Source organism: Octopus sinensis, unplaced genomic scaffold (assembly GCF_006345805.1).
Source record: "Octopus sinensis unplaced genomic scaffold, ASM634580v1 Contig01442, whole genome shotgun sequence".
NCBI lineage: Eukaryota > Metazoa > Mollusca > Cephalopoda > Octopoda > Octopodidae > Octopus > Octopus sinensis.
This window is the reverse complement of record NW_021824844.1, coordinates 20382-34133: the sequence shown is the minus strand read 5'-3', so window position 1 is coordinate 34133 and position 13752 is coordinate 20382. Positions and strand designations below refer to the sequence as shown.

Sequence of the window (13752 nt, the reverse complement as noted above, 5' to 3'; positions counted from 1 at the left end):
ACGTCGTCACCTCGACTCCGACATCAGCCGACGCTGGAAACGCGTAGAGTTTCGGTCACCGATTCCGACGGATTTATCCAACTCAATCAGTACAAACTGAAAGATGAGATTGGGAAAGTAAGTAATTTCCAAACCTCATTTCCACTGCCTTTTATTTTTGTGTTTATATATGCTTACTCTTTTACTTGTTTCAGTCATTTGACTGCGGCCATGCTGGAGCACCGCCTTTAGTCGAGCACATCAACCCCGGGATTTATTCTTTGTAAGCCTAGTACTTATTCTATCGGGTCTCTTTTGCGCCGAACCGCTAAGTTACAGGGACGTAAACACACCAGTATCGGTTGTCAAGCGATGCTAGGGGGACAAACACAGATGCACAAACATATACACACACATACATATATACACACATATATATATATATATGTATATACTCTCTACTCTTTTACTTGTTTCAGTCATTTGACTGTGGCCATGCTGGAGCACCGCCTTTAGTCGAGCAAATCGACCCCGGGACGTATTCTTTGTAAGCCTAGTATTTATTCTATCGGTGTCTTATGCCGAACTGCTAAGTTACGGGGACGTAAACACACCAGCATCGGTTGTCAAGTGATGTTGGGGGGACAAACACAGACACACAAACATATACACATGAGGATGCAAAGAGAGAGGTTTGGAGATGCCACTATTTAAGGTTGCTGAATAAAGAAAATGAATGGGATAAAGAGAATCTGCCGAATGTCAACCCAACAGAGGGACCAGCCATCCAAGTTGACAATTCCAAGGTAGTTAAGGCAATTAGAAGCATGAAGACAGGGAAAGCCCCAGGCCCATCAGGAATTACTGCAGAGATGCTCAAAATATCTGGTAGTGTTGGCTATAGCCTAGTCACCCGTATAGTTAACCAGGTGATACACGAAGGAGTCATACCCAGTGACTGGTGTAGCAGCATACTAGTCAACTGCTACAAAGGTAAAGGAGACGCCCTAGATACAAATAATTACAGAGGTATCAAGCTGTTGGATCAGGTAATGAAGGTTACGGAGAGGGTCATAGCCCAACTGATTAGGGAGAGAGTCAACTTGGACGAGATGCAGTTTGGTTTCATGCCAGGGAAAAGCACCACTGACGCCATATTTCTGGTGAGACAGCTGCAGGAGAAATACCTAGCCAAAGATAGCCCCTGTACCTGGCTTTCGTTGACATGGAGAAAGCCTTCGACAGGGTCCCCCGATCCCTTATTTGGTGGTCAATGAGGAAACTAGGGATAGATGAATTGTTAGTGAGAGCTGTGCAAGCCATGTACAGGGACGCTGCTAGTAAGGTGAGGGTTGGCAACGAGTACAGTGAAGAATTCCGGGTAGAGGTAGGGGTCCACCAAGGTTCAGCCCTCAGCCCCCTCCTATTTATCATAGTCCTCCATGCAATTACGGAGGAATTCAAGACAGGTTGACCCTGGGAGCTCCTCTATGCTGACGACCTTGCTCTAATTGCTGAGTCACTATCAGAACTGGAGGAGAAGGCACTACTACTACTACTGCTGCTGCTACTACTACCACTACTACTGCTGCTGCTGCAGCTACAGCTACTATTGCTGCTATTGTTGCTGCTACTAGTACTACTATATATATAGATATATATATGTATATATTTATGTGTGTGTGTAAACATAAAAGATATTCTCTTAACCAAATATGGTCCCAAAAATATTCAAAGGAAAAATTACTTTCTCCTGTGAAACATCCATCCACGCATGGGACCTCAGACAAATTTTCATGTTTGTTTAATTGTTTTAAATTTATTTTAGGGTTCCTATGGAATCGTGAAATTGGCCTATAACGAAGAAGATGACATTCATTATGTAAGTAGTTCTATTGTAATTTCTATTGTTGTTGTTATTCAGCCCCTGGTCTGCCTTAGGTTCTATACACCAATGACGTTCCAGCTGTGACCATCCTGCCTTTTATTATTCAGATAGTAAGGTTGTGAGCTGGTAGAATCATAAACAGGCTTGCGGCGAGCTGGCAGAAACGTTAGCACCGCCAGGCGAAGTGCTTAGCGGTATTTCGTCTGTCTTTACGTTCTGAGTTCAAATTCCGCCAGGGTCGACTTTGCCTTTCATCCTTTCGGGGTCGATTAAATAAGTACCAGTTATGCACTGGGGTCAATGTAATCGACTTAATCCATTTGTCTATCCTTGTTTGTTCCCTCTGGGTGTAGCCCCTTGTGGGGAATAAAGAAATAAGAAACGTGAACATGCCAGGCGAAATGCTAAGTGGTATTTCGTCTGCCGTTGTGTTCTGAGTTCAAATTCCACTGGGGTTAACTTTGCCTTTCTTCCTTTCGGGGTCAATAAATTAAGTACCAGTTATGCACTGGGGTCAATGTAATCGACTTAATCTGTTTATCCTTGTTTGTCCCCTCTTTGTGTAGCCCCTCGTAGGCAATAAAGAAATAAGAAATGTAACATGCCGGGCGAAGTGCTTAGCGGTATTTTGTCTGCTGTTACGTTCTGAGTTCAAATTCCGCCGAGGTCGACTTTGCCTTTTATTCTTTTGGGGTCGATAAATTAAGTACCAGTTATGCACTGGGCTCGATGTAATCGACTTAATCCCTTTGTCTGTCCTTGTTTGTCCCCTCTGTGTTTAGCCCCTTGTGGGTAGTAAAGAAATAGAAATAGGTATTTCGTCTGTCTTTACGTTCTGAGTTCAAATTCCGCCGAGGTCAGCTTTGCCTTTCATCCTTTCGGGGTCGATTAAATAAGTACCAGTTACGCACTGGGGTCGATATAATCAACTTAATCCGTTTGTGTGTCCTTGTTTGTCCCCTCTTTGTGTAGCCCCTCGTGGGCAATAAAGAAATAAGAAATGTGAATATGCCGGGCAAATGCTTAGCGGTATTTCGTCTGAGTTCAAATTCCGCCGAGGTCGACTTTGCCTTTCATCCTTTCGGGGTTGATTAAATAAGTACCAGTTATGCACTTGTTTTTCCCCTCTCTGTTTAGCCCCTTGTGGGCAGTAAAGAAATAGCTATTTTATCTGTCGTTACATTCTGAGTTCAAATTCCGCCGAGGTTGACTTTGCGATAAATTAAGTACCAGTTATGCACTGGGGCCGATATAATTGACTTAATCCATTTGTCTGTCCTTGTTTGTCCCCTCTGTGTTTAGCCCCTTGTGGGTAATAAAGAAATAAGAACCATAAACCCACTAGGTAAAATTCCTAGCAGTATTTTGTCTATCTTTATGTTCTGAGTTCAAATTCTGCTGTGAACTGTCAGAATTGCTAGCATATTCGGTAAAGTGCTTAGTGGCATTTTGTCTGTTGTTACATTCTGAGTTCAAATTCCACCATGGTTGACTTTGAAGGCAGCAAGCTGGAGGAATTAGTAGCCTACCAGGTAAAATACTTAGAGACATTTCATCCATCTTTACATTCTGAGTTTAAATTCCACTAAGATCCATTTTGCCTCTCATCCTTTTGTTATTTTGCTCTGTGATTCTGTCCTCAAAATATTTTTTTTCAAATTTCAGGCCATGAAGATTCTATCTAAGAAACGGTTGATGAAGAAGGCTGGATTCTTCAGTATGTATCAAATTTCCATATTCTTCATGTCATTTGGTTGGAATAGGGGTGTTGGGGAACTCCTCACCACCTGCAACAAATTTTGTGCCCTTTCTTAAGTTAATGACAAAATAGGCTCTGTATAGTCACTCAATTTGCTGGAAATAGCAGCTTGCTCTCCCTCAGATCATTACCTTGGTTGTGTTAAGAAAAAAAAAACGTATGGTGTGAGGATGATGCATTGGATGATGTAGTCCTAGATAACCTGTGTCATGTACACACACACACACACTCACACACACACACACATATATATATACATAAATACACGACGGGCTTCTTTCAGTTTCCGTCTACCAAATCCACTCACAAGGCATTGGTCGGCCCGGGGCTATAGCAGAATACACTTGCTCAAGATGCCACGCAGTGGGACTGAACCCGGAACCATGTGGTTGGTAAGCAAGCTACTTACCACACAGCCACTCCTGCGCCTATATATATATATGTATATATATATATATATATAATATCAAATGGAAATTGTACTTGTGATGATACCCGTGCCGGTGGCACGTAAAAAACACCATCCGAACGTGGTTGATGCCAGCACCGCCTCGACTGTTGTCTGTGCTGGTGGCACGTAAAAAGCACCCATTACACTCACGGAGTGGTTGGCATTAGGAAGGGCATCCAGCTGTAGAAACACTGCCAGATCAGACTTGAGCCTGGTGCAGCCTCCTGGCTTCCCAGACCATGGTGGAACCGTCCAACCCATGCCAGCATGGAAAGCAGATGTTAAACGATGATGATGATATATATATATATATATATATATATATATATATATATATATATATATATTATATATATATCTTTATATATAAAAGTGAAGTTGTGTGTCTGTCTCCTACGATTTAGATTCCTAACTACTCCCACATTTTGCGGTGCAGTTTAACCAAAACTGGGTATCTTATAGTCGTGATTCATATCGAGCCCTTCTGGGTATTAGCGCGCGTCTACGATGAGTCTACAGTTTTAAAAATAATTTACCATAATTTTTTTTCCATTTTAATGCATTTTTTTGCTATTTTTTGGCCATAACTCTCTAAAAATGCTTATATAGTTATTTCCCTTACAAACCCGAGCAACGCCGGGCGATACTGCTAGTATATATATGTATATATACATAAAATCATGCAGTTCTTTGATGTGGACATTCTCCAACTCTGCACATCCTGAAAATTTCTCTTTCTTTTCCTGTTCCTCGCAGAGCGAATCCCACCGAAGCGTGACGGGAAGCCCACATCGCGACTACCGAACCCGCTGGAGCAAGTGTACAGAGAGATAGCAATACTGAAAAAACTCGACCACCCGAATGTAGTGAGGCTGGTCGAAGTACTTGATGACCCTGATGAGGACAACCTCTATGTGGGTAAGTTGGGCCAGTTTAGGGGGCCACTATTTTGTTTTAAGGTGATTTTTCAAAGAATGTATATATGTATTGTAGTATTTTGTGACAACCAGTACCTAACACAACAAACCCTTTACATTTTACTTTCGACAATCTTTTTCTGAAAAAGTGAAACCGCTCAAGTGAAAAAACATCTTTTAAAATTGCATTTTTAAACCTTCTTTCATATATATATATATATATATATATCATCATCATCATCATCATCGTTTCACGTCCGCTTTCCATGCTGGCATGGGTTGGACGATTTGACTGAGTACTGGCGAACCAGATGGCTGCACCAGGCTCCAATCTTGATCTGGCAGAGTTTCTACAGCTGGATGCCCTTCCTAACACCAACCACTCCGAGAGTGTAGTGGGTGCTTTTATGTGCCACCGGCACGGGGGCCAGTCAGACGGTACTGGCAACGACCTCGCTCGAATCTTTTTACACATGCCAACGGCACAGGTGCCAGTAAGGCGATGCTGGTTGACTCATACCTGCCTTCAGATAGACTGAGTCATATATATATATATATATATAGCGTGGAAGGTGTTTGTAAGCCATTTAATAAACACACAAAAGCCGTTCGATTCACTTCAACATTTAAGTTTAATTTGTCAAAATATTTTCGTCGCTAAAATCCGTGACCTGTTCACTGACAAAAATCCGTGCTGCATCTCGGAATTTTCTCAGTGAACAGGTCGCGGATTTTAGCGACGAAAATATTTTGACAAATTAAACTTAAATGTTGAAGTGAATCGAACGGCTTTTGTGTGTTTCTTAAATGGCTTACAAACACCTTCCACGCTGCAATTGCTTTCGTTCCAGCACACAATCTCAGATCAAATCACTTGCTATGCGAGTACATCTCCGTAATATATATATATACTCTTACTCTTTTACATGTTTCAGTCATTTGACTGCGGCCATGCTGGAGCACCGCCTTTAGTCGAGCAAATCGACCCCGGGACTTATTCTTTGTAAGCCCAGTACTTATTCTATCGGTCTCTTTTGCCGAACCGTTAAGTGGCGGGGACGTAAACACACCAGCATCAGTTGTCAAGCAATGCTAGGGGGACAAACACAAACATACAAACATATACACACACATACATATATATATATATACATATATACGACAGGCTTCTTTCAGTTTCCGTCTACCAAATCCACTCACAAGGCTTTGGTCGGCCCGAAGCTATAGCAGAAGACACTTGCCCAAGATGCCACGCAGTGGGATTGAACCCGGAACCATGTGGTTGGTTAGCAAGCTACTTACCACACAGCCACTCCTGTGTCTTTGAGATGGTCAAATGAATGGGACCTGTGTCTGAACGTGTCAAAGTGCTGTCATATATATATATATATATATATAGTTGTTATATTATTTTGATAACATAATAGGTTAGGTTGGATGATGTCTATATTACAAGATTACAATAACCAATAAAATGTTGTGCATGTATAGTAATATTACGATCATGAAATTATCATTAGCCTGTCTCAGTCTTTCTTGCGGAACCCCTAGGAAGCTGTTGTGGAACCCTAGGGTTCCGGGGAACTCTGGTTAAGAAACGCTGATTTAAATAATACACATAAGTTATGTGTATGACATCAATAAAGTTTACATTATCAGAATTGCTTTGAATTCAAAATTTAATTTTGTTTTACTCGTGCAGCACTTTTGCACGTAAGTGCATAGATTCTTATGCTATTTGCATATATACCTCAGATAAGTGATTCACACCACTTCTACTGCAACCACCATAACCACCACCACCAACAACAATAACCACCACAATCACCATAAGCAACCCTCTCCCCACACCCTACAACAATAACATTAAAAAAAAGCACCTCTCTAATTAATTATCTATTCTCTCATTTCAGTGTTTGAACTGTTGGAGAGAGGGTAAGTTATTCTTAATTGTACTTGGTGTATATAATGTGTTGTATATATTGTGTATAATATGGTATATCACGTGTGAAGGTGCATGGCTCAGTGGTTAGAGCATTGAGCTTATGATCGTGAGGTTGTGAGCTCGAATCCTGGACCAGGCTGCGTGTTGTGTTCTTGAGCAAGACACTTTATTTCACGTTGCTCCAGTTCACTCAGCTGCCTTTGCCTTTCCCTTGGATAACTCTGTGGCATGGAGAGTGGAGGCTGGTATGCATGGGCGACTGCTGGTCTTCCATAAAACAACCTTGCCCGGACTTGTGCCTGGGAGGGTAACTTTCTAGGTGCAATCCCATGGTCTGTGTCGTGACTGAAGGGGGTCTCACGTATATCACATGATCACATGACCGACCAGGCTATCAGATGTTGTTACACATCGCTGGTCACAATGCGCTTAGCATTCTTTTAGCCTTCAAATGATGCCACCCTGCTGGCTAAGCGAGCAGGCCAACAGAAGAAAGAGTACGAGAAAGTTGTGGCGAAAGAGTACAGCAGGGATCACCACCATCCCCTGCCGGAGCCTCGTGGAGCTTTAGGTGTTTTCGCTCAATAAACACTCACGGTCTGGGAATCGAAACTGCGATCCTACGACCGCGTGTCCACTGCCCTAACCACTGGGCCATTGCGCCTCCACAATATGGTGCATATGTGTGTTGCATCTGCATTTTGCATTGTTGTTGGTTTTCTTATTGTCATCATTATTGTTGTTATTGTTGTTGTTGTTGTCGTTTCAGAGAAGTGGTCAGCATCCCTACGGACACTCCGTTGTCACAGGAACAGGCATGGCAGTACTTCCGAGACATCGTCTTGGGTATAGAATATCGTAAGTGTCTCTTGTGCTCCTACATCAGTTTCAGCCACCTCCACCACCACCACCACCACCACCAACAACCACCACCAACCACCACCACCACCACCACCACCTTCTTCACCACCATTATCATCATCAGTATCACTGCCACCATTACAACTATCGGCATTCACACCATCATCATCAACAACCATTGTCATCATGAACATTGCCACCACCACCAACCACCACCAACCACTAACCACCACCACCACAACCTACCACAACCACCAACCACCACAACCACCAACACCACCACCAACCACCACCGCCACCACCAACCACCATCACCAACCACCAACCACCACAACCACCAACACCACCACCAAACACTACCAACACCACCACCAAACACTACCAACACCACCACCAAACACTACCAACACCACCACCAAACACTACCAACACCACCACCAAACACTACCAACACCACCACCAAACACTACCAACACCACCAACCACCACCATCACCACCAACCACCATCACCAACCACCACCACCACCACCACCACAACTATCTACATTCACACTATCATCATCACCACCATTGCCATCGTCATCATGAACATTGCCACCACCACCACCACTACCACCATCATCATCATCATCATCATCCTCATCATCATCATCATCATCAACATCATTATCATCCTCATCATCATCATTATTATTATTGACTGAGAAAGCAGTACATACCATCAAAGTGGCGCTGGGATACAAATATATGAAGCCCAGTGTACCTACCCATCATGACTACCCATCTGATAAGGGTACAGAAGGCACATGCATCACAACCATATGTGCACGACATGGTGATCTCATATCAAGATGAACAGCGCATGACCTTGCAGGTGGGGCCCAGTTAGAATTTTCTTCAGGTCGAGTAGCTCATCCCATTCAAAAAATCGCTGAATAAAGTCCCATGTTTCCAGAGATGAATTATCTAAACCCCAAAGAACCCCTCTCAACACATGGCTATGATGCTTCCCCACTACTTCTGCTCGTGATCAGAGATGCACATATCGTCAGCCACCAAGGGACATGCTCAACTGGTTAAGGTCAAACAACTGACAAGCAAATCTGTGGTATGAGCAGAATATTTGCTGTTGCCCATCTTTTATACCAAGACAAAACAATGTACATGATAACACTTCCAATCAGTTAAGATCAGAAGCCATGAGAGCCACTGCCTGGTACTGCATCAGGGCAGCAGCAGCAGTAGTAGTAGTAGTAGTAGTAGTAGTAGTAGTAGTAGTAGTAGTAGTAGTTAGACAGCTAGCAATATACTTAGCTGTATTTCATCCATCTTCACATTCTGACTTCAAATTCCACCGAGGTCAGCTTTGTCTTTCATCCTCTTGGGGTCAATAAATTAAGTACCAGTGAAACACCGGGGTTGACGTTATCGACTAGTCTCCTCCCCCTAAATTTCAGACCTTGTGCCTTTAGTAGAAATGATTATTATCATCATCATCATCATCATCATCATCATCATCATCATCATCATTATTATTGTTGTTGTTGTTGTTGCTAATTTTTTATGATTTTGTTCTTTTTTCAGTTCATTTCCAGAAAATAATTCACAGAGACATAAAGCCTTCCAATTTACTGCTTGGAGATGATGGACACCTAAAGGTAAAGTCTTCCCTTTCATATATATATATATATATATATATATAGCCGAAAAATAAGCAACAAGAATGGATCGGTAGTTTAGTACAATTGTACTAAACTACCGATCCATTCTTGTTGCTTATTTTTTGGTTATAATCACCCCACATAATTTTATGGGTAATACCATAAAAAAATTCTGGTGCATCTAAGTTAAGTACCATATTCATTTGAATCTAAATTGTTTTGCTGAAATTATATATATATATGTATATACTCTTTACTCTTTTACTTGTTTCAGTCATTTGACTGCGGCCATGCTGGAGCACCGCCTTTAATCGAGCAACTCGACCCCGGGACTTATTCTTTGTAAGCCTAGTACTTATTATATCGGTCTCTTTTTGCCAAAGCGCTAAGTTACGGGGACGTAAACACACCAGCATCAGTTGTCAAGTGATGTTGGGGGGACAAACTCAGACACACAAATACATACACACACACATATATATGTATATATATATATATATATATATATATATATATATACATATCTACGACGAGCTTCTTTCAGTTTCCGTCTACCAAATCCACTCACAAGGCTTTGGTCAGCCCGAGGCTATAGCAGAATACACTTGCCCAAGGTGCCACACAGTGGGACTGAACCTGGAACCATCTAGTTGGTAAGCAAGCTACTTACCACACTGCCACTCCTGCACCTATATATATATATATATATATATATATATATATATATATATATACACACATGTATATATCATCATCATTAACATCAACATTTAATGTCCAGTTTCCAATCTGGCATGGGTTGGACAGCTTGACAGGAACCAGCATATATATATATATATATGTGTGTTTCCGACGAAGAGCTCCGCTCGAAACGTTAAGCCCTCCTTCTTCCCTCCTTTCCTGAGCATCCAATAATACTATATTTGTTCCATGTCCTCGCGTTGTTGTGTTTTCTCTTTGTGTTTTCATGTTTGGATAAACCTTAACTATATATATATATATATATATATATATATATATATATATATATATATATATATATATATATAATATATTATATATAATGATAAATATCAGAGTGAGTTATCAACAGTAGCAGAAACACATCGTGATGTAAATATGCCATTTGGATATGGCTAACCCCGAAGGGTGGATGCTACTGTAGTTTTTAGCCCCAAGAAGACATCTCCTCCAGCTGGCTATAGACACACTTTCTGTGCCCTATCAGTATTTGCAAAGGGAAGCCATCCCTCCCATCTTCAACTTATGACACACACGGACCCGAGTTTCAAGGTATTGACCTATCATCAGCGTGTGACAATCACGGTTGTCGATAGGAAGGAGGTTCTCTTTACAAATACATATACTTTTTCCAGTGTTCAGTGACACTGATATTGAAAAAGTAAAATCAAACAATGATAAATATCAAGTGAGTTATATACAGTAGCAGAAACACATCGTGATGTAAATATGCCATCGCGTTATATATATATATATATATATATATATATATAACGGGAAGCTTTACGAAAAAAAACAAAAGACGAAGGCAGGTGGAGTACAAACAAACAATTGTATTAGTATGGCGCTCAGGAATAGAAATAAAACAAGTCATTTATGTTTCGAGCCGACGCTCTTCAACAGAAAGACACACAGAAAAGAAACACGGAGAGAAAAAAAAATGTATGCAGGAGCTAACGATTCAACATGTATATATATAATATATTATATATATATATATATATATATGTGTGTGTGTGTGTGTTTGTGTGTCTGTGTTTGTCCCCCCCAACATCGCTTGACAACCGATGCTGGTGTGTTTACGTCCCCGTAACTTAGTGGTTCGGCTAAAAGAGACCGATAAAATAAGTACTAGGCTTACAAAGAATAAGTCCCGGGGTCGATTTGCTCGACTAAAAGCGGCGCTCCAGCATGGCCGCAGTCAAATGACTGAAACAAGTAAAAGAGAAAAAGAGTAAGAGAGAAATATATGCATTCATACACACACACACACAACAACACACACACACACACAAACACACACACACACAAACACACACACACACAAACACACACACACAGACACACACACACACACACACACACACCACACACACACACACACAAATGAATATCTCTCTTTTTTTATGCTATATCTACAACACAATCTTTTTTCTCTTTTCTTCCCCTTCTGATAACCCATTTCTGCTTCTCTAAGATTGCAGATTTTGGGGTCAGTAATGAGTTCACGGGAGGAGACGCGTTTTTCACAAGCACATCGGGAACTCCAGCCTTCCAAGCCCCAGAAACTTTAAAAGGTAAGTGCATTCATCTCCCCTACTGCTTCTTTCTAAAGGCAAATGGGATCAGACCTATATCTGTTTCTTTACTACCCACAAGGGGCTCAACACAGAGGGGACAAACAAGGACAGACAAACGGATTAAGTTGATTATATCGATCCCAGTGCATAACTGGTACTTATTTAATCAACCCCGAAAGGATGAAAGGTAAAGTTGACCTTGTTGGATTTTGAACTCAAAACGTAGCGACGAGCGAAATACCTATTTCTTTACTAAGCGAGCAGGCCAACAGAAGAAAGAGTGGGAGAAAGAGTGGCGAAAGAGTACAGCAGGGATCGCCACCACCCCACTGGCTAAGCGAGCAGGCCAACAGAAGAAAGAGAGAGAGAAAGTTGTGGCGAAAGAGTACAGCAAGGATCACCACCATCCCCTGCCAGAGCCTCGTGGAACTTTTAGGTGTTTTCGCTCAATAAACACTGCGCAGGTGGTAACGCACTGAGCAATAATTTTGGCCGATGCCAGCGCCGCCTCGACTGGCTTCTGTGCCGGTGGCACATAAAAAGCACCATCCGAACGTGGCCGTTGCCAGCACCGCCTCTGCTGGCTCCCGTGCCGTTGGCACGTTAAAAGCACCAACCGATCGTGGCTGATGCCAGACTCCCCTGACACCTGTGCAGGTGGCACGTAAAAAGCACCCACTACACTCGCAGAGTGGTTGGCGTTAGGAAGGGCATCCAGCTGTAGAAACACTGCCAGATCAGACTGGAGCCTGGTGCAGCCTTCTGGCTTCCCAGACCCCGGTCGAACCGTCCAACCCGTGCTAGCATGGAAAACGGACGTTAAACGATGATGATGATGAGGAGGAGGAGGAGGAGGTAATAAGGTAAAAAGCACCCACTACACTCATGGAGTGGTTGGCGTTAGGAAGGGCATCCAGCTGTAGAAACACTACCAGATCAGACTGGAGCCTGGTGCAGACCCCGGTCGAACCGTCCAACCCATGCTTGCACAGAAAATGGACGTTAAATGATGATGATGATGATGATGATGAATGTCCGGTCTGGGAGTCCGCTGCTCTAACCACTGGGCCATTGTGCCTCCTTTACTTACGTATATCTATGTATATCTCCCCACATACCCATCTATCTATTTAGCCACTTCCCTTTAACCTTTACAAACACTCGACAAAACTATGAAGATCTTAATGTTTTTCCCTTTTTTTGATTTCAGAGGAAAGAGAAGAATACAGTGGCAAGGTATGATGTATGTTTTTTTCTTATGAAGGTGCAGTGATGAGATCACACACTTCAAAAGCTAAGGTTCCTAGTTCAAATTCCAAGTTAAAACAAAATTATCATTTTTGCTTCTTTATAGAGTAAAACATAGAATTTTGCAAAGATTTTTATGATCTCTTGATGTCTCTTACTCTTTTACTCTTTTACTTGTTGCAGTCGTTTGACTGCGGCCATGCTGGAGCACCGCCTTTAGTCGAGCAAATCGACCCTGGGACTTATTCTTTTGTAAGCCCAGTACTTATTCTATCGGTCTGTTTTGCCGAATCGCTAAGTGACGGGGACATAAACACACCAGCATCGGTTGTCAAGCAATGCTAGGGGGACAAACACAGACACACAAACATACACGCACATATATATATATACATATATATATATACATACATACATATATATATATATATACACACACACATATATATATACATATATACGATGGGCTTCTTTTGGTTGTCAAGCGGCGTTGGGGGGACAAACACAGACACACAAACATACACACACATACACATATATATATACATATATACGACGGGCTTCTTTCAGTTTCCATCTACCAAATCCACTCACAAGGCTTTGGTCGGCCCAAGGCTATAGTAGAAGACACTTACCCAAGGTGCCACACAGTGGGACTGAACCCGGAACCATGTGGTTGGTAAGCAAGCTACTTACCACACAGCCACTCCTGCGTCTGTAT

At 42.1% G+C, this 13752-nt stretch overlaps 1 protein-coding gene across 1 annotated transcript in view; it reads left to right on the top strand.

The window, feature by feature from the left end:
• Positions 1 to 37: 37 nt before the first annotated feature.
• The window catches only part of LOC115227061 (calcium/calmodulin-dependent protein kinase kinase 2-like), a 29324-nt gene continuing 15609 nt past the window's right edge, over positions 38 to 13752 (top strand). Inside the window, exons 1-9 of the mRNA XM_029797992.2 lie at positions 38 to 117; positions 1808 to 1861; positions 3533 to 3584; positions 4834 to 4995; positions 6908 to 6929; positions 7709 to 7797; positions 9386 to 9459; positions 11681 to 11780; positions 12994 to 13019. Coding sequence (XP_029653852.2) covers positions 3536 to 3584; positions 4834 to 4995; positions 6908 to 6929; positions 7709 to 7797; positions 9386 to 9459; positions 11681 to 11780; positions 12994 to 13019 — 522 coding nt within the window. The 5' untranslated portion in view covers positions 38 to 117; positions 1808 to 1861; positions 3533 to 3535. The remainder of the gene's footprint in view (positions 118 to 1807; positions 1862 to 3532; positions 3585 to 4833; positions 4996 to 6907; positions 6930 to 7708; positions 7798 to 9385; positions 9460 to 11680; positions 11781 to 12993; positions 13020 to 13752) is intronic.